The following is a 20,876-nucleotide window of genomic DNA, read 5'->3' on the forward strand; positions in this document are numbered from 1 at the left end:
AGTTTCCTGCTTTCACGGGAGACGGTTTCCTGCTCTTCTGGAGGGAATCCACCTCAGCTCGTTGAGTCCGTCCTTGTTTTTCTTAAATATTTTCAGGTTAAGGGGGATTCAATAAACTAGCAATGCCAACAATTACCTACCTAGGACATTGACCGCTCATCAGATACATTATCCATTGCGTTTGATTGATTTTTGTGGGTTGGGGGTGGGAAGATTCAGTACTTTTTCAGCTATACATATTTTTCTATGAAGCTAAATCAGATTATAGACGCTATGTACTGTTGACACTACTATTTCTTTGAAGCTAAATCAGATTATAGATGCTATGTACAGTTGAGACTACTGTTTTCATTAAGAAGAATCAGATTATAGACGCTATGTACTGTTGGACAGGGTCAACACACGTAGTAGCTGAGTCTGTTCTGCTGTTACCGTCATCTGTGTTTTAACAGACACAGCCAGCAGCACCTTATCCAGATGAAGACTTGCCTTGTAATGTTGAATGAGTTATGAAGGTATTAGGGGTTTGTAGGGACATACATCAAGAATCACTGATATGCAGATCACACACACAAACAATTCACTCCTACATCATCCTTACTGGTCTGTGTGTTCTTTGTGAGGTAGTGTTACTGCACTAGCAAGAGAGAGAGAGGGACATGGAGGTAGATATGGATGAAGAGAGAGGGAGATGGAGGTAGAGATGGATGAAGAGAGGGAGATGGATGGAAGGAGAGAGAGATGGATGGAGAGATGGAAGGAGAGAGAGATGGATGGAGAGAGAGGGTAACTACATGTGTGTGTGTTCTTTGCAGGGTAGTGTTTTCACTCATCACACACTTGTACTTCAGTTTGTATGTGTAGCAGACAAAGCCAATTACGGAGAAGGATGGCTGTATGGGGTAGTTGGGATTAGGAGTCCCAGGGTGGCTGTATGGGGTAGTTGGGATTAGGAGTCCCAGGGCGGCTGTATGGGGTAGTTGGGATTAGGAGTCCCAGGGTGGCTGTATGGGGTAGTTGGGATTAGGAGTCCCAGGGTGGCTGTATGGGGTAGTTGGGATTAGGAGTCCCAGGGTGGCTGTATGGGGTAGTTGGGATTAGGAGTCCCAGGGTGGCTGTATGGGGTAGTTGGGATTAGGAGTCCCAGGGTGGCTGTATGGGGTAGTTGGGATTAGGAGTCCCAGGGCGGCTGTATGCTGACGGCAAGTAGAAGTTAGCTGTTGCCCCACATGCTCTTAACCCTCCCATGAAAGCTGAGACGCTTTTTGTGACATGGGTCTGCTTAGTAATAATAATGTTCATTTAGCAATTTTCCTCTCTTCCTCTCTACTCTCAGAAGCAATATCACAGGTGGAAACAATATGGATTTGTTATTGGTATTATTGATTCTTCATAATCATTCACTAGCACCCTTGTTGTGATCATTGAAGTAAATTTATTTTATACAAACACTAGAAGTATGTTCTTTATTCCTGTGTACTTTAATCTGATAGTTAAAAATGTAGCTATGACCTCTGTAGCTCTTTAATTGGCCGTAGCAGGGTGTGTGGGTGTCAATCAGAAGAAGGCTGAATCCCATAGTGAGTCAGTAAAGTCTAACATCAACACAGTGAAGTGTTCATAGTAACAGGGTCACATTTTAGGTATAGTTCTGGAGCTATGGATCCTTGGCTGTCAACACAAGGTATGTTTCACTACTGCTGCTTCTGTTGCCCTGGCTGTGTGTGGTTTCATTTTGACTGTACATGTGTGTGTTCATGCATGTATATGTGCATACATGTGTGCGTAGATATGTCAGTATGTGTATATGTGTGTGTGTGTATATCTGCATGCGTGTGTGTGTGGTCCTCAGGCCGCTATGCAGAGCTGCAGCTGGAGTTCTCGGCGGCGGTGCGTTGTGGTGCGGAGCAGAAACAGCTGATACTGAAGCTGGAGCAGGACCTGAGCACCGTCCAATCCCTGGCCTCCTCCGTCCGTCCGGCCATCCAATCCCTGGCCTCCTCCGCCCGGCCGGACGCAGAGGGCTGCGACCTCAGCTACTCCATCCCAGAGCCCGTCAAGGAGGCCAGTGCCACCTTCACTGGTACACCGGGCGTGTGTGTGAGAGAGGGTCCTGTTGTGTGTATGTGTGTGTATGTGAGAGAGGGTCCTGTTGTGTGTATGTGTGTGAGAGAGAGGGCTTGTTGTGTGTGTGTGTGAGAGAGAGAGAGAAAAAGAGGGTCCTGTTGTGTGTGTGTGTGTGAGAGGGTCCTGTTGCGTGTGTGTGAGAGGTGAGAGAGAGAGGGTCCTGTTGTGTGTGTGCGTGGATGTGTGTGTGTGAGAGAGTGTCCTGTTGCGTGTCTGTGAGAGAGAGAGGGTCCTGTTGTGTGTGTGCATGAGAGAGAGACAGAATGTATGTGTACAGTATATAACCGTGCCCCCCCCAGGTGCAGGCTTGGTCCCCCAGTATGAATGTATGCAGTAACCCTAACCCTAACCCCCAGTATGAATGTATGCAGTAACCCTAACCCTAACCCCCAGTATGAATGTATGCAGTAACCCTAACCCCCAGTATGAATGTATGCAGTAACCCTAACCCCCAGTATGAATGTATGCAGTAACCCTAACCCCCAGTATGAATGTATGCAGTAACCCTAACCCCCAGTATGAATGTATGCAGTAACCCTAACCCCCAGTATGAATGTATGCAGTAACCCTAACCCCCAGTATGAATGTATGCAGTAACCCTAACCCCCAGTATGAATGTATGCAGTAACCCTAACCCTAACCCCCAGTATGAATGTATGCAGTAACCCTAACCCCCAGTATGAATGTATGCAGTAACCCTAACCCCCAGTATGAATGTATGCAGTAACCCTAACCCCCAGTATGAATGTATGCAGTAACCCTAACCCCCAGTATGAATGTATGCAGTAACCCTAACCCCCAGTATGAATGTATGCAGTAACCCTAACCCTAACCCCCAGTATGAATGTATGCAGTAACCCTAACCCTAACCCCCAGTATGAATGTATGCAGTAACCCTAACCCTAACCCCCAGTATGAATGTATGCAGTAACCCTAACCCCCAGTATGAATGTATGCAGTAACCCTAACCCTAACCCCCAGTATGAATGTATGCAGTAACCCTAACCCCCAGTATGAATGTATGCAGTAACCCTAACCCTAACCCCCAGTATGAATGTATGCAGTAACCCTAACCCTAACCCCCAGTATGAATGTATGCAGTAACCCTAACCCCCAGTATGAATGTATGCAGTAACCCTAACCCTAACCCCCAGTATGAATGTATGCAGTAACCCTAACCCCCAGTATGAATGTATGCAGTAACCCTAACCCTAACCCCCAGTATGAATGTATGCAGTAACCCTAACCCTAACCCCCAGTATGAATGTATGCAGTAACCCTAACCCCCAGTATGAATGTATGCAGTAACCCTAACCCTAACCCCCAGTATGAATGTATGCAGTAACCCTAACCCTAACCCCCAGTATGAATGTATGCAGTAACCCTAACCCCCAGTATGAATGTATGCAGTAACCCTAACCCTAACCCCCAGTATGAATGTATGCAGTAACCCTAACCCTAACCCCCAGTATGAATGTATGCAGTAACCCTAACCCCCAGTATGAATGTATGCAGTAACCCTAACCCTAACCCCCAGTATGAATGTATGCAGTAACCCTAACCCTAACCCCCAGTATGAATGTATGCAGTAACCCTAACCCTAACCCCCAGTATGAATGTATGCAGTAACCCTAACCCTAACCCCCAGTATGAATGTATGCAGTAACCCTAACCCTAACCCCCAGTATGAATGTATGCAGTAACCCTAACCCTAACCCCCAGTATGAATGTATGCAGTAACCCTAACCCTAACCCCCAGTATGAATGTATGCAGTAACCCTAACCCCCAGTATGAATGTATGCAGTAACCCTAACCCTAACCCCCAGTATGAATGTATGCAGTAACCCTAACCCTAACCCCCAGTATGAATGTATGCAGTAACCCTAACCCCCAGTATGAATGTATGCAGTAACCCTAACCCTAACCCCCAGTATGAATGTATGCAGTAACCCTAACCCCCAGTATGAATGTATGCAGTAACCCTAACCCTAACCCCCAGTATGAATGTATGCAGTAACCCTAACCCCCAGTATGAATGTATGCAGTAACCCTAACCCCCAGTATGAATGTATGCAGTAACCCTAACCCTAACCCCCAGTATGAATGTATGCAGTAACCCTAACCCCCAGTATGAATGTATGCAGTAACCCTAACCCCCAGTATGAATGTATGCAGTAACCCTAACCCTAACCCCCAGTATGAATGTATGCAGTAACCCTAACCCCCAGTATGAATGTATGCAGTAACCCTAACCCCCAGTATGAATGTATGCAGTAACCCTAACCCTAACCCCCAGTATGAATGTATGCAGTAACCCTAACCCTAACCCCCAGTATGAATGTATGCAGTAACCCTAACCCCCAGTATGAATGTATGCAGTAACCCTAACCCTAACCCCCAGTATGAATGTATGCAGTAACCCTAACCCCCAGTATGAATGTATGCAGTAACCCTAACCCTAACCCCCAGTATGAATGTATGCAGTAACCCTAACCCTAACCCCCAGGTCCTCAGGGCCAGATGGACTCCCTGCTCTCCATCATCTCCAGCCAGAGGGAGAGGTTCCGCACACGCAACCAGGAGCTGGAGGCTGTGAGTCCCACATACACTACACACATACACACAAACATGACTCCCTCTCTCTTTTACACACACACACACACACACACACAACTCTCTCCCTCCAGGAGGGTCGTTCCATGCAGCAGACCATGCTGGCCCTGCAGACAGAGCTGGACAGCATGAGAGCAGACAACATCAAGCTGTATGAGAAGATCAAGTTCCTGCAGGGCTACCCGGGGAGGGTGAGTCTCCTCCCTTTCTCTCCTCCTCCTCTCCTCCCTTTCTCTCTACCTCCTCTCCTCCCTTTCTCTCCTCCTCCTCTCCTCCCTTTCTCTCCTCCTCCTCTCCTCCCTTTCTCTCCTCCTCCTCTCCTCCCTTTCTCTCCTCCTCCTCTCCTCCCTTTCTCTCTACCTCCTCTCCTCCCTTTCTCTCTACCTCCTCTCCTCCCTTTCTCTCTACCTCCTCTCCTCCCTTTCTCTCTACCTCCTCTCCTCCCTTTCTCTCCTCCTCCTCTCCTCCCTTTCTCTCCTCCTCCTCTCCTCCCTTTCTCTCCTCCTCCTCTCCTCCCTTTCTCTCCTCCTCCTCTCCTCCCTTTCTCTCCTCCTCCTCTCCTCCCTTTCTCTCTACCTCCTCTCCTCCCTTTCTCTCTACCTCCTCTCCTCCCTTTCTCTCTACCTCCTCTCCTCCCTTTCTCTCTACCTCCTCTCCTCCCTTTCTCTCTACCTCCTCTCCTCCCTTTCTCTCTTCCTCCTCTCCTCCCTTTCTCTCTACCTCCTCTCCTCCCTTTCTCTCTACCTCCTCTCCTCCCTTTCTCTACCTCCTCTCCTCCCTTTCTCTCTACCTCCTCTCCTCCCTTTCTCTCTACCTCCTCTCCTCCCTTTCTCTCTACCTCCTCTCCTCCCTTTCTCTCTACCTCCTCTCCTCCCTTTCTCTCTTCCTCCTCTCCTCCCTTTATCTCTACCTCCTCTCCTCCCTTTCTCTACCTCCTCTCCTCCCTTTCTCTACCTCCTCTACTCCCTTTCTCTACCTTCTCTCTTCCTCTCCTCCTCCTCCTCTCCTCCCTTTCTCTCTACCTCCTCTCCTCCCTTTCTCTCTACCTCCTCTCCTCCCTTTCTCTACCTCCTCTACTCCCTTTCTCTACCTTCTCTCTTCCTCTCCTCCTCCTCCTCTCCTCCCTTTCTCTATACCTCCTCTCCTCCCTTTCTCTCTACCTCCTCTCCTCCCTTTCTCTACCTCCTCTACTCCCTTTCTCTACCTTCTCTCTTCCTCTCCTCCTCCTCCTCTCCTCCCTTTCTCTCTACCTCCTCTCCTCCCTTTCTCTCTACCTCCTCTCCTCCCTTTCTCTCTACCTCCTCTCCTCCCTTTCTCTCTACCTCCTCTCCTCCCTTTCTCTACCTCCTCTACTCCCTTTCTCTACCTCCTCCTCCTCTCCTGTTTCTTTGCTCTCTTGTCGTCACACAAACCCTGAAGTTTTGAGAATACCAGGATGAAAATAATAATGTTTTAATTTAGCAGGCACTTTCATCGCAAGCAGGGGTGGAATCAAACCTGTGACCTCTAGATCTGGAGTCATATACTCTACCACTAAGCTATAACATGGACCCCTGTCTCTCTGTCCTTCGCTCTGTCTCTGCCTCCCCTGTCTCTTCCCCCCTCTCTCCAGGGTGGTGGCAATGATGACACAGTGATGCGTTACTCCAGCCAGTATGAAGAGAGACTAGACCCCTTCACCTCCTTCAGCAAGAGGGTGAGGAGGACCACCCAGCAACACCACACACACACACACACACACACACACACACTCATACACCACACACACACACACTCATACACCACACACACACACACACCACACACACACTCATACACCACACACACACACACACACACATACACTACACACACACCACCCACACACTCATACACCACACACACACACACACACTCATACACCACACACACACACACACACACTCATACACCACACACACACACACTCATACACCACACACACACACACACTCATACACCACACACACACACACACACTCATACACTACACACACACACACTCATGCACCACACACACACACACACTCATACACCACACACACACACACACTCATACACTACACACTCATACACCACACACACACACACACACACACCACACACACACACACTCATACACCACACACACACCACACACACACACACTCATACACCACACACACACACACACCACACACACACACTCATACACTACACACACCACACACACACTCATACACTACACACACACACACACACGCTCATACACTACACACACTCATACACAACACGCTCATACACCACACACACACACACTCATACACTACACACACTCATACACAACACGCTCATACACCACACACACACACACTCATACACCACACACACACACACACACTCATACACTACACACACTTATACAACACGCTCATACACTACACACACTTATACTAGACACTCACAATCATACACTACACACACATGTACACACACTCATTATATACACATACACACACACACACTTGCACTGTATTCTCACACACTCAAAATATATATTTTTTACCTAGGTAGCCCTAGATTGTCCCTGTACTTACTGTAAGTGACTCTGGATAAGAGCGTCTGCTAAATGACTAAATGTAAATGTAGCCTATCCCATCTGCAATTTTTCTAAATGTAAGTATTGTCTATGTAGTCATTTGCTTATTTAGGAGACATAAGTAGCCCTGCCCACCCCCAAGTGAAAACATTGATGATTGCCATAGAAACCTTGACGTTAGGGTTTGAGGTGTGTGTATGATTTGGGGTGTGTGTGTGATGTGTGTGAGTACGTCCACAGGAACGCCAACGCAGATACCTGAGTCTGAGCCCCTGGGATAAAGCTACGCTCAGCCTGGTGAGACAGACACACATATACACACATACCGGTATATATATATACATAAATATACACACACATACATATATATATATACATATTAGTGCTGTCAAACGATTAAAATATTTAATCGCGATTAATCGCGTTAATGTCCTAGTTAACTCGCAATTAATCGCACATTTTTAACTATTCTAAATGTCCCTTGATTTCTTTTTGTCCCATTATTTTTCGTCCTCCACAACGTTAACAGGCCTACATGCAATAGCCACCCATTTAGCTATGGCTGCAGTAAGTTTGTTCTTAGTTGTGGTATCCATGTGCTTCTGTCCATTGTCGCCTGGCTTTGACGAGGGGGCGGAGAATTCACATCAGCTGTGTGCTTGGCCATCAAGTTGTATTTCAGAATGGACGTGCTGCGATGATAGCTCAGTTCACTACGACAAAACACACAGATCACTTTGGTATTGTCAATGGAACAATTTGGCAACTTTTTAAAAGTAAACTTTCCATTCAGAATCTTATTGGCATCCATTTTGGTGTCTCGCGCTCGCCATCCACTCAAAACGCAACGTTAGCCTACTACTCTGGCCGGCTCGCAAGCCCAAACAAGTGTGTGCGGCGTGCCTGTTGTTTTGTTTCCGGTCTAGCTAGATCCGGTGTTGTAGGTTTTCTAACGTTACTAGTTGTTGCAACAGCATGTGGAATAAAACTACAAATTTGCTAGGCCAAAAAGAACGTTAATCTTGCGATAAAATGGGTTTGCGTTAACGCCGTTAACGGCACTAATATATATATACATACACATCCACACACTAGGGGGTGTAACAGTGCATGTATTTGTAGCAAATACCGCAAATTCACAGTATGGACGTCACTGTTTGGTGCATGCAGTCAGACGAAGAACACACTTGAGTCAGGCGTTTCTATGGACACAGATTATGAGGTTAATCAGATGAATGAAAACTCAATCTTCCCTCATCCGTCCACATTTTTTTGCCGGGAGTTTGAGAAATGGTTGCGGCCAGCTAGCTAGATAGAGCAGGCCCAGCGCCACACTCACTCTACTATACACTACACACACTCATACAATATACACACACTCATAATACATTTACATTTATTCATTTAGCAGACGCTTTTATCCAAAGCGACTTCCAAGAGAGAGCTTTACAAAGTGCATAGGTCACTGATCATAACAACGAGATAGCCACAAAACATTGCGAGTAGCCAAAACATGAAGCACACATTGTGAACAACCAAAATAAGTGCCAAAGGGAAGAACCATAAGAGCATGTAGTTAAACAAGTTACAATTAAACATGAACTGCTATAAGTGCAAGTGTACCTGTGGAAAAAAAGCAAGCAACAATAATAAAACAATATATCACAGCGAGTACAAAAATTTAAGTCAGTTACCACTAACCACAAGAGCAACAAGTCTCTAAGCAAGAGTCATTGTGATCCTTGAGGAAACTAACATTGGGTCAAGCGAACCATTCCTAAGTACCGTTGTACTCCCGGAACAAGTGCGTCTTGAGCCTTTTCTTGAAGGTGGAGAGACAGTCAGTGTCTCTGATGGAAGTGGGGAGTTGATTCCACCACTGGGGGGCCAGACAGGAGAAGAGCTTGTGTTGGGACCGGGCGGTCTTGAGCGGTGGGACCACCAGGCGGTTGTCTGAAGAAGACCGTAGGTGACGGGTGGGGGTGTAGGGCTGCAGGAGAGACTTGATGTAGACGGGTGCAGTCCCGTTCACTGCTCGGAAGGTCAATACCAGGGTCTTGAATCTGATACGGGCCATGATAGGTAGCCAGTGGAGAGAGATGAGGAGCGGGGTAACATGGGAGCGTCTGGGTAGATTGTAGACCAGGCGGGCCGCTGCGTTCTGAATCCTCTGAAGAGGGCGGGTTGCACATGCTGGGAGACCAGCGAGCAGCGAGTTGCAATAGTCCAACTTGGAGAGGACAAGTGCTTGGACTAGCAGCTGGGTGGAGTGCTCAGACAGGTATCTCCTGATCTTCCGGATGTTGTAGAGGGTGAATCTACACGACCGGGAGACCGCAGCAATGTGGGCCGTGAGGGAGAGCTCGTCGTCCATGGTAACCCCAAGGTTCCTGGCAGAGGATGAAGGGGTCACCGTCGCAGATCCCAGGGTGATTGAGAGATCGTGGGAGATGGAGGGTTTAGCCGGGATGATGAGAAGTTCTGTTTTGGCGAGGTTCAGCTGGAGGTGGTGCTCGGTCATCCAGGCGGAGATGTCTGTCAGGCAGGCCTCAATCCTAGCTGAGATCCCCGGATCTGTCGGGGGGAACGACAGGTACAGCTGCGTGTCGTCAGCGTAGCAGTGGTAGGAGAAGCCATGGGAGGTGATGATTGGTCCAAGTGAGGTGGTGTACAGAGAGAAGAGGATGGGTCCAAGGACGGAGCCCTGTGGGACACCAGTGGAGAGCTGGCGAGGGCCTGACAGTTTGCCTCCCCAGGAAACCTGGTAGGATCTTCCCGACAGGTAGGATGAGATCCACTGGAGTGCAGTGCCAGTGATGCCCATCTCTGAATGGAAAGAAAGTCTGGCGAGCAGGATCTGGTGGTTAACCGTATCAAACGCTGCAGAAAGGTCCAGCAGAATGATGACAGATGACCTGGAAGCCGCTCTGGCAGACTGGAGGGCAGTGGTGACTGAAAGGAGGGCAGTCTCTGTGGAGTGGCCAGTCTTGAAGCCCGATTGGTTGGGGTCAAGCAGGTTGTTCTGAGAGAGAAAGTTAGACAGTTGGTTAGATACAGCACGTTCAATTGTTTATGAAAGGAAGGGTAACAGTGATACCGGTCTGTAGTTCTGGAGAACGGCAGGGTTAAGGGAGGGTTTTTTGAGTAGAGGGGTAACTCTAGCCTGTTTGAAAGCAGAGGGGAAGGTGCCAGAGGTAAGAGAGGAGTTTAGGACATGGAGAAGAAAAGTTATGATGGAGGGGGAGATGGTTTGAAAGAGAGGGGAGGGTATAGGATCAAGGGGACAGGAGGTGGGGCGATGAGAGAGAATGAGGTCAGAGATCTCTGCCTCAGACAGGGGAGAAAAAGAGTTTAGACATTTAGTCGGGTCAGTCATGGAGGGTGAGAGGGTAGGACAGGTGGGCTTAGGGAACCGACTGCTAATGTCTGCGACTTTTTTCTCAAAGAAGGAGGAGAAGTCGTCTGCTGTCAGGGTGGAGGGAGGGGGTGGGGGAGGTGGGTTAAGAAGCGTGGAGAAGGTATAAAAAAGTTTGTGGGGGTTTGAAGCAGAGTTAATTTTGTTCAGAAAGTAGAGGGTTTTAGCACCAGTTATGTGAGAAGAGAAGGATTTGAGGAGGGAGTGATACTTATCAAGGTCCGGACCGCCTTTGGATTTGCGCCATCTCCTCTCAGCTGCCCGAAGGGTGGACCGTTCTTCACGGATAACATCCGTAAGCCACGGGCAGGAGGGAGAAGATCGTGCAGGCCTGGTTGACAGGGGACAGAGAGAGTCAAGTGATGCAGTTAAAGTGGTTAACAAGGTGTCAGTGGCAGTGTTAGTGGGGTGGGACGAGAACTCGTCAATGGGGGGGGGAGGATGTTACAATAGAGGAGAAATGGGAGGGGGATAGGGAGCGGAGGTTGCGCCGGAAAGTTACAAGGGGAGGGGAGGTAGAAGGAGTTGGAGGGAGAGAGATAGAGAATTGGATAAAGTAGTGATCAGAAATATGCAGTGGGGTTACAAAGGTTAAGTCAGTGATACAGTTACGTGTCAGTATGAGGTCTAGCTGTTTGCCTGCTTTGTGGGTCGCCGGTGTGCTCAGCAACGTCAGGTCGAAGGAGGTCAGGAGAGACAAGAAGTCGACGGCCTGAGTTCCTTGGAGGTGGATGTTGAAGTCCCCAAGGACTATCAGGGGGGTTCCATCATCCGGGAGGACGCTGAGGAGCATGTCCAGCTCCTCCACAAAGTCGGCTAGCGGGCCTGGTGGGCGATAAAGAACAATTAAGCATGCTTTGATAGGATCAGTTAGCATCGCACAATGGTGTTCAAATGATTTGGCAGTAACAGGGAGTGGTGTGGATGTGTATTTAATATGTGGGGAAAGAAGCAACCCTGTCCCACCACCCCGCCCGGTTGAGCGGGGTGAGTGAGTGAAGGAGTGGTTGACGGAGAGAGCAGCTGGAGTTGCAGTGTTCTCAGGGCGGATCCATGTCTCTGTCAGCGCAAGGGCATGAAGAGAAGCATGAGATGCAAACGCTGGGATGAAGTCTGCCTTGTTCACAGCAGACTGGCAGTTCCAGAGCCCTATAGAAAGAGAGAGGGCAGGTTGAGAAGATCTGGATAGGTAGTGAAGGTTAGAAGTTGACCGTATATACTTTGTGATATATCTACGTCTACGGGTAGTGTAGTGAACGGGAATGCTGAAGAAACACATGCTAGCTATGAATATGTTCTAGGTGGATTACAATACAAATAGGGTGATACTTGTCAGAAGAGGTGATCCACCACGTCGGCCATCCTCGGCGGACTCCCGCAGGTAGACTCCCTGTCTTTGTTCGACCGAGTCTTCGTGCACCGAGGCTGCCAGACGAGGCTGCCTCTGCAGTGCTAATCGCCTAAATATGCTAAAGGCGCAGCTGACAATGGCCCTAATTATGTAAACAAAGCCAGGGTTTCACACGGCGGCAAGTACCCTGAAACTCGATCTCTAGCTAGCTACCTATTGACCAATTTAGCTGCTATACCCTTACCCTCTGTACTAGAGGCAACGTTTTAGCAAAAACACAAATGAATGAAACAAACTCTGGTTACTTACAGTCAGATGGCAGTCACGAAGTACACTCAGTAAGACACTATTAGCTCTGTATAATGTGTACTATTAGCTCTGTGTAGGGAGTCAGGTGGCTAAGTGGTGAGGGAATCGGGCTAGTAATCCGAAGGTTGCCAGTTCGATTCCCGGTCATGCCGACTGACGTTGTGTCCTTGGGCAAGGCACTTCACCCTACTTGCCTCGGGGGAGAATGTCCCTGTACTTACTGTAAGTCGCTTTGGATAAGAGCGTCTGCTAAATGACTACAGTTAGGTCCATAAATATTTGGACATTGACACAATTTTCATCATTTTGGCTCTGTATACCACCACAATGGATTTGAAATGAAACAATCAAGATGTGCTTTAAGTGCAGACTTTCAGCTTTAATTTCAGGGTATTTACATCCAAATCAGGTGAACGGTGTAGGAATTACAACACATTTTATATGTGGCCCCCCCCTTTTTAAGGGACCAAAAATAATTGGACAAACTAACATAATCATAAATCTAATTGTCACTTTTAATACTTGGTTGCAAATCCTTTGCAGTCAATGACAGCCTGAAGTCTGGAACCCATAGACATCACCAGACGCTGGGTTTCGTCCCTGGTGATGCTCTGCCAGGCCTCTACTGCAACTATCTTCAGTTCCTGCTTGTTCTTGGGGCATTTTCCCTTCAGTTTTGTCTTTAGCAAGTGAAATGCATGCTCAATTGTATTTAGGTCAGGTGATTGACTTGGCCATTGCAGAACATTCCACTTCTTTGCCTTAAAAAACTCTTTGGTTGCTTTCGCAGTATGCTTCGGGTCATTGTCCATCTGCACTGTGAAGCGCCGTCCTATGAGTTCTGAAGCATTTGGCTGAATCTGAGCAGATAATATTGCCAGAAACACTTCAGAATTCATCCTACTGCTTTTGTCAGCAGTCACATCATCGATAAATACAAGGGAACCAGTTCCATTGGCAGCCATACATGCCCACGCCATAACACTACCTCCACCATGCTTCACTGAGGTGGTATGCTTTGGATCATGAGCAGTTCCTTCCCTTCTCCATACTCTTCTCTTCCCATCATTCTGGTACAAGTTGATCTTGGTCTCATCTGTCCATAGGATGTTGTTCCAGAACTGTACAGGGTCTTTTAGATGTTTTTTGGCAAACTCTAATCTGGTCTTCCTGTTTTTGAGACTCACCAATGGTTTACATCTTGTGGTGAACCCTCTGTATTTACTCTGGTGAAGTCTTCTCTTAATTTTTGACTTTGACACAGATACGCCTACCTCCTGGAGAGTGTTCTTGATCTGGCCAACTGTTGTGAAGGGGTTTTTCTTCACCAGGGAAAGAATTCTTCTGTCATCCACCACAGTTGTTTTCCGTGGTCTTCCGGGTCTTTTGGTGTTGCTGAGCTCACCAGTGCGTTCTTTCTTTTTAAGAATGTACCAAACAGTTGATTTGGCCACACCTAATGTTTTTGATATCTATCTGATAGGTTTGTTTTGATTTTGTTTTGATTTTTCAGCCTAACGATGGCTTGCTTCACTGATGGTGACAGCTCTTTGGACTTCATATTGAGAGTTGACAGCAACAGATTCCAAACACAAATACCATACTTGAAATGAACTCTAGACCTTTTATCTGCTCCTTGTCAATGAAATAACAAACTCCCATGAGGGAATAACATACACCTGGCCATGGAACAGCTGAGCAGCCAATTGTCCAATTACTTTTGGTCCCTTAAAAAGGGGGGGGCCACATATAAAATGTGTTGTAATTCCTACACCGTTCACCTGATTTGGATGTAAATACCCTGAAATTAAAGCTGAAAGTCTGCACTTAAAGCACATCTTGATTGTTTCATTTCAAATCCATTGTGGTGGTATACAGAGCCAAAATGATGAAAATTGTGTCAATGTCCAAATATTTATGGACCTAACTGTAAATGTAATGTGTATAATATACACACGCACACATACAATATACACACACTCTTAATATACACACACTTACACACACTCAAACTGTACACACTTACACACACTCATACTGTACACACGCACGCATACAATATACACACCCTTACACACACTTACACACACTCATACTGTACACACGCACGCATACAATATACACACCCTTACACACACTTACACGTCACGCGGGGCAAGATGGGGCTTTGTCCCCTCAGCTGTATTTTCTGCCCCCCAGTTTAAATTATAATTAAGCCTATCCTATAAAAAAAATATACAGAAAATATTCAAAGTTGGTTAGCTATCTGAGCCAGTCTCTTTTCCTCAAACCGCATGAAATAGAACTCACTGCATCTGTACTGAAACTAAAGTACCCATTTTATATTGTATTGCTGCTAGTTAACTAGCCAACATTTCATCCATAAAGAAAACACTTTCAAAGAAGCTGATTCAACTACTGTGTCTGTTTTATCACTCAACACTGCTAAATTTGCACTAGTGATACATAAATTAGCTAAGTGAATGTATGTAAAACAGGGTCACTCATCGGACTTCAGCTCAAAAGTCCCAAATGGAAAATTGTAATAGTTTCACAGTTGTATAGACAAGATTTTTGTAAACAGATTGACAACGTTTAGAAAGTGACATGGAAGTAATGTGAAATGAAACCTAGCATTTGAACCAAACTCGAATAGAACCGTGTCTCCAAAACCGCTGTACTTACCGCACCGTGACTTCTGTATACTTTTGTATACTGATACACCCCTAATATACACACATACATATATACACATATATATGTACATGCACACACACACTGTTGTTATTGCTCCTAACCTAGTGTTGGTGTTCCAGGGTCGGGGTATCCTGTCTAACAAGATGGCTAGAACCATAGCCTTCTTCTACACCCTCTTCCTGCACTGCCTGGTCTTCCTGGTATGTGACCTTTCACCTTTGATCAACAAATAGGAACTGAGGTTAGGGGGGTCAGGGCCTGTGGGGGAAGGTTTTGGGGGGTCAGGACCTGTTGGAGGGGTCAGTGCCTACCCAATAAAGCCATCTGTCAGTAGAAGTGAAAAACAACTTGAAATCTTTCACCAAATGTTTCCATGATTGTAAAGTGTGTGTGTGTGATCAGGTGCTGTACAAGACTGCCTGGAGTGAAAGTATTGGTCGAGACTGCAATGCTTTCTGTGCTAAGAAGTGAGTATGGTGTAGGAGCTAACCGCAACCCTTATTCTCCTACATTGACTTGCATATCCCTATGCTACCATGCAAAGACCGTAACTTAAATTAGGTAGAACATTTGTTTGTCATTTTTGGATCATTTAAGGTCTGCTTTATCATGTGGACAAATATCTTGAATTAATGTTGATGTTTTTTGGAGAAAATAGGTGGTTGTCTTCACCGTAACTTCCAAAAGCCCTGAGAGAGAGAGAGACGGAGAGAGACAGACAGAGAGAGACAGAGACAGAGAGAGAGACAGACAGAGAGAGAGACAGAGAGAGAGACAGAGAGACAGACAGACAGAGAGAGACAGACAGACAGAGAGAGACAGACAGAGAGAGAGACAGACAGAGAGAGAGAGACAGAGAGAGAGACAGACAGAGACAGACAGAGAGAGAGACAGACAGAGAGAGAGACAGACAGAGGGAGAGAGGGAGAGGAGGATAAGCCGAGGCAGAATCCAGTAACATCAGTTACGGTTCTTTGCCTTTGTTTTGCTGCACTCAAGAACATTCAAATTGAGTTACGCTACTCTGCAGTGTTGCCTTTGTCGTTAGATTTAGCGACTTTTCACCTTACCTAGCGACAATTCTTTTTTAAACTACCAACGAATCTGGCGACTTTCTGCTACTTTGGCAATCTCCGTTTTCGTTGTTAAGCAGCAGAAAAATAACTTCTTAGATATTTTTGTAACCTGGTAAAAAAAAATCAACTGCAAGAATCCTGAGAAGTTAAATCCACAGCTTGATGTGTGAACATTAGCCTACTCGCTGGTGTTCAACACTTAAAATCCCTAACATGAGTCGTTCGTGAGTATTCTACCCTGGCATTCATCCAATTCAATCAACGAGTCTTGTGACAGTCACTATATTAATTTCCTATGCACGTCTATAATTTTTCTTTTCTTCATAATATATTTGTTTATATAATATTAAACCTAATGGTGCCATGATCACAAATGTTGTGTAGATGTTATAATTATTATGATCCTTTACTTATTTCATATAGTGATCAGCAACCAAGCGATGAAATGAAAGTTATGACCCCTTATTATTTTGCACACACATTCGTTTCGACTGTCTGATCAGCCTCACATTCTGTTCCTGTCAATCATACATGCAGTGTCAACCAATTATACTGTATGAGGGAGGGCCGAGCCAACTCACACACACACAGTCAGACGAGTAGTCGAAACTCGGAGGAGAGCCATAACAAATCAATGCATTTTAAAGACGTGGTTAAGGAGTATGTTTTCCTTTAATAATTTAATTAGAATTGTTTTCACACCTATCATAGTCAAAGTCATAGTTAAAACAAATATTTTTAAAAGAGTAATTTGGGAGCCAAAAGAGCCGGCTCTTTTCAGTGAGCTTAGTCAAACGAGCCGGCTCACGAAAAAGAGCCGGAATGCTCATCACTAAGAGGCAGAGTTCAGTAACTTCCAAAATAAAGGTCAAAAGTCAAGTTTGAGGACAATTTTTTTTTACGTAGATAAATGTGATTACTAAAACATCTAATTGCCAGATTTCCAGTGTCCTACCTATAATACTTTTGGCTGGACAACTAAAACAAAAAAAAAAATATTTTCTCTCAGTTTTAAACTGGTGAGTTAACCCTTGTGTTATCTTCGGGTCATTGTGACCCTTCAGTCATTGTGACCCCCCCACGTGTTGCGACCACTTACCCTCATACAAAAATAAAGTGAAGCATTTTCCTTTAACTGTCGGGCTGTGTCACAACCCCTCACCCCACCTCAGCGCGAAGGTTAAAAGAAAGTGCTTTTTATTTGTTTTTGTATTGGGTAAAGTTGTCGCAGCACAACGATGGGTCGTTGTGAACCTTCGGGTCTTTGTGACCCGAAGGCAGCACAAGGCTATTTTGCCTTTGTAGGGAGGTATGCTTCCCTGCAAACTCTCACACATAGGATATGAAGACAGTCCTGACCTTCCCCCCTGTCTTTCTCCTCTCTCCCTGTTTTACCTCTCTTTGTCTCATCCATCTCTCCTTGTCTCACCCATCTCCCTGTCTCACCCTTCTCTCCCTGTTTCTCCCTGTCTCACCCCTCTCTCTGTCTCATGTTTCTCTCCCGGTCTCACCCTTCTCTCCCTGTCTCACCTCTCTCCTTTTCTCACCTCTCCCTGTCTCCCAGGTACTCCGATCACCTGCACCGTTTCCATGAGAACGGGGATAACGGTGACATGTGGCAGTGATGTCATCACCCCGTGAACAGACCTGGAGGGGATGGAAGAATCGAGGATCAGTTTAACCTGTCCTGATCTCCACCGTCATTATCGGGTTTAAATGCACCGATTCCTGCATCAGTTTCATGTGTTTCCTGGCAAGATGGGCTCAGTTTCTCCTGAATCAGTTAATGATACAAGCATAATATAGATGTTGCAAACTAAGATTACGCTGTGATGTTCCTAATTGATTTGACTCTTCTTTGATGTCACTGATTTAAAATATATTTCTGGTACAAATGATTGATTTAGTAGCTCAAACTGATATGATTAACGTAAAGATAATTTAAAACTTTAAACCAAAGTTTAGGTCTTGTTAAATGTGATTGTTTTTGGAATCTCATATATTTTCTGTATTTGCAATTATAGCGTACTATTGATTTTATTCTTCATTTCTGATATAATTTCCTTACAAATTATAACTTCGTTCAAGTTTATTGATTATGGCAGACAGGTTTTTTATTTTTTCACTTAGGTCAGTTGGTTAAACTGTTTTATATTTTGTTGGAAAAGCTGTTGGAAAACATGGTTCTCTCCTCCCCTCTCCTCCCCTCTCTTCCCCTCTCCTCCCCTCTCCTCCTCTCTCCTCCCCTCTCTTCCCCTCTCTCCTCTTCTTTCTCTTTCCTAAAATATGTTGGATTTAGTCTTGGATGTTTTCTAGAATATGACGGATACACAACACACCAGTAATAATTTACAACTCTGTTTGATGACATCAGTGTGTCTTCATATTCTAGTCTGTTATTTAGACCTGGACAGTTGAATTGTGTCATACAGGACATTTGGATGTAGGGTGGGGGCTGGTAGTGTGATGATGGAGATGAAGTCAGTGGATGGCAACAGATTTAGTCTTCGACACAACGTCTTACTGAGTGTCAAATTTGATACGTTTCTGTACTAAACCCAGCCCATTTCCTTGTGTACAATTACTTTTGAAATGTTTCTTCTCTGTATTCTCATTCTTAATAAAGTATATGCATTAGAATTGTGTTTGTGATCAAGTCACCTGTGAATGTGCATAAACAAACAGAAAACACAATTCCAGGTTACCCTCCCTGATTGCTAGGCCCCTGGGGGCCAACATATCAAGTGGTGAGGCTTCCAATCCACTCCAATTGTGGTTATATTTCTTATTTTTTGGCATCAGAAAGTTGGAATGTGGGCCATCAGAAAGCCCCCCTAGGGTTTGGAGCATGTCATTTATGTTCTGTATATTACATTTAGTCATTTAGCAGAAGCTCTTTTCCAGAGCGACTTACAGTAAGTACAGGGACATTCCCCCCGAGGCAATGAGTAACCAGATCAATTTCCATGTATGTGGCACCTTCCTAGTCTTTTCTAGCAAAAGTTACAGAGGGGATACAGATTATATCAGGCCGTTTTTTCACCTGATATGTGTACCCCCTCCCCTAACATGCAAAGGGTCTGTCCTGCCATCGTGTGTTATTTTATGTGTTCTTCTGGTCACAATGAACAACCTGAGATAATATGGAGATGTCTGCTCTTTTCTAGCAAAAATTACAGAGGGGATACAGATTATATCAGGCCGTTTTTTTCACCTGATATGTGTACCCCCTCCCCTAACATGCAAAGGGTCTGTCCTGCCATCGTGTGTTATTTTATGTGTTCTTCTGGTCACAATGAACAACCTGAGATAATATGGAGATGTCTGCTCTTTTCTAGCAAAAGTTACAGAGGGGATACAGATTATATCAGGCCGTTTTTTCACCTGATATGTGTACCCCCTCCCCTAACATGCAAAGGGTCTGTCCTGCCATCGTGTGTTATTTTATGTGTTCTTCTGGTCACAATGAACAACCTGAGATAATATGGAGATGTCTGCTCTTTTATAGCAACAGTTACAGAGGGGATACAGATTATATCAGGCCGTTTTTTGTGAACAAAGGTAGACGGACAAAAAAACAGAAAATAAATGATCCCAGCATCAAATGATTCTTACTGCACGTTGAGGGGACTGGTATGAGTAACCAGACCAGGGCTCTAGAGTGCGACCAATTTGATCGCACTATGCGACCAAAATGTGTACGGGTGCGACTAAATTTTTTCCTAGGTCGCACCGGTGCACCTAACCTCCTCGCATCCGCTGTCTCTCCACAAATGAAGCGTTTGTTATCCTAAAACGGAACTGACACTCATGGTTGGATCATATCGTGGTCTAAACCAATCAGAGACAGAGATGGGGCGGGTCTTTGCCTCTGATTGGCTGTGGTCCAGATATTCCTGTAGCTCCGTGCTGTGTGATTGAAATTACGACCTGAGCACCAGAGAGTCAGTTTAGCAGACCTGGGCATTGTATGGCCCGCGGGCCATAACCGGCCACAGGCTGTCTCAATCCGGCCCACGTGAGGTAAATCAAAAATTTAAAATAAATAAATGTGTTGAGCGGTAGTAAATATGTAGTCCTGAAAGACTACAGTGATCAGGCGATTTACATATGTGCGCTTGCGCAACCTCACCGACAGGAGAGTTAGCTGTTGGTTAGCCCTCGAAAATGAAAAACTTTGCCACTGATTAACTTTTAACAAGACATGGACTTCTAAGTATCTGTTTACTGAGGTCAAAGTGAAAGCTGTGAAGAAAAAAAAACTAACGCGGACATAAGAACTTCACTGATTCAGTGGGCGCAGGCTGATGGTTTGCTAGTTGAACTGCAGACCCTGATCATTACCTGTCAGCTGTCCTTCGCATATCCACCTCAGACATTCAGACAGATTTCGATGCACTTGTTTAAGCCCAGTGGATTTCTCTCACAGAACAAAATGAACTGAAAAAACGTATTGCTTTTTGTATAAAGTTGATCAATTCCACATATTTAACATACTGCAAAACAACTTTTCAGTGTTTGTGAAGATTAACTGGTTACAAATAAAATGAAACACTGTTGTTGTTGTTGTTTATACTGTTTATTACTTCTATAATCTTTCCTATTTGACCTACACCAAAATCTAAAATATTTATATAAATATTTACAGAATATCCTTATTCTTCTGATAACCAGTAGCAGCTAATCAAAAT

General features: G+C 45.4%; 1 protein-coding gene across 3 annotated transcripts; it reads left to right on the forward strand.

Annotated features, from left to right (window-relative positions):
- The first annotated feature begins 822 nt into the window (after nucleotides 1-822).
- Nucleotides 823-18,830, forward strand: cux1b (cut-like homeobox 1b). 3 transcript variants are annotated; one of them, XM_062473814.1, is made up of 9 exons: nucleotides 824-1,684; nucleotides 1,853-2,083; nucleotides 4,635-4,720; nucleotides 4,816-4,932; nucleotides 6,354-6,437; nucleotides 7,578-7,634; nucleotides 15,229-15,309; nucleotides 15,512-15,576; nucleotides 17,750-18,830. In XM_062473814.1, exons 1-9 carry the CDS (start codon nucleotides 1,660-1,662, stop codon nucleotides 17,808-17,810), a joined length of 807 nt encoding a protein of 268 aa, XP_062329798.1. In that variant the 5' UTR covers nucleotides 824-1,659; the 3' UTR covers nucleotides 17,811-18,830. The 3 variants fall into 3 exon arrangements, with proteins under 3 accessions (XP_062329797.1, XP_062329798.1, XP_062329796.1); XM_062473813.1 differs by having other exon boundaries at nucleotides 823-2,064; XM_062473812.1 differs by having other exon boundaries at nucleotides 824-2,083.
- Nucleotides 18,831-20,876: the final 2,046 nt, after the last annotated feature.

This window comes from Osmerus eperlanus, chromosome 11, assembly GCF_963692335.1.
Source record: "Osmerus eperlanus chromosome 11, fOsmEpe2.1, whole genome shotgun sequence".
Lineage (NCBI taxonomy): Eukaryota > Metazoa > Chordata > Actinopteri > Osmeriformes > Osmeridae > Osmerus > Osmerus eperlanus.

Coding starts and splice junctions, on each gene's coding strand:
- cux1b (XM_062473812.1), top strand. CDS start 1,660: ATGGATCCTTGGCTGTCAACACAAGGTATGTTTCACTACTGCTGCTTC. Junction 2,084..4,634: donor GGCCAGTGCCACCTTCACTG/GTACACCGGGCG, acceptor CCTAACCCCCAG/GTCCTCAGGGCCAGATGGAC. Junction 7,635..15,228: donor ATAAAGCTACGCTCAGCCTG/GTGAGACAGACA, acceptor TTGGTGTTCCAG/GGTCGGGGTATCCTGTCTAA.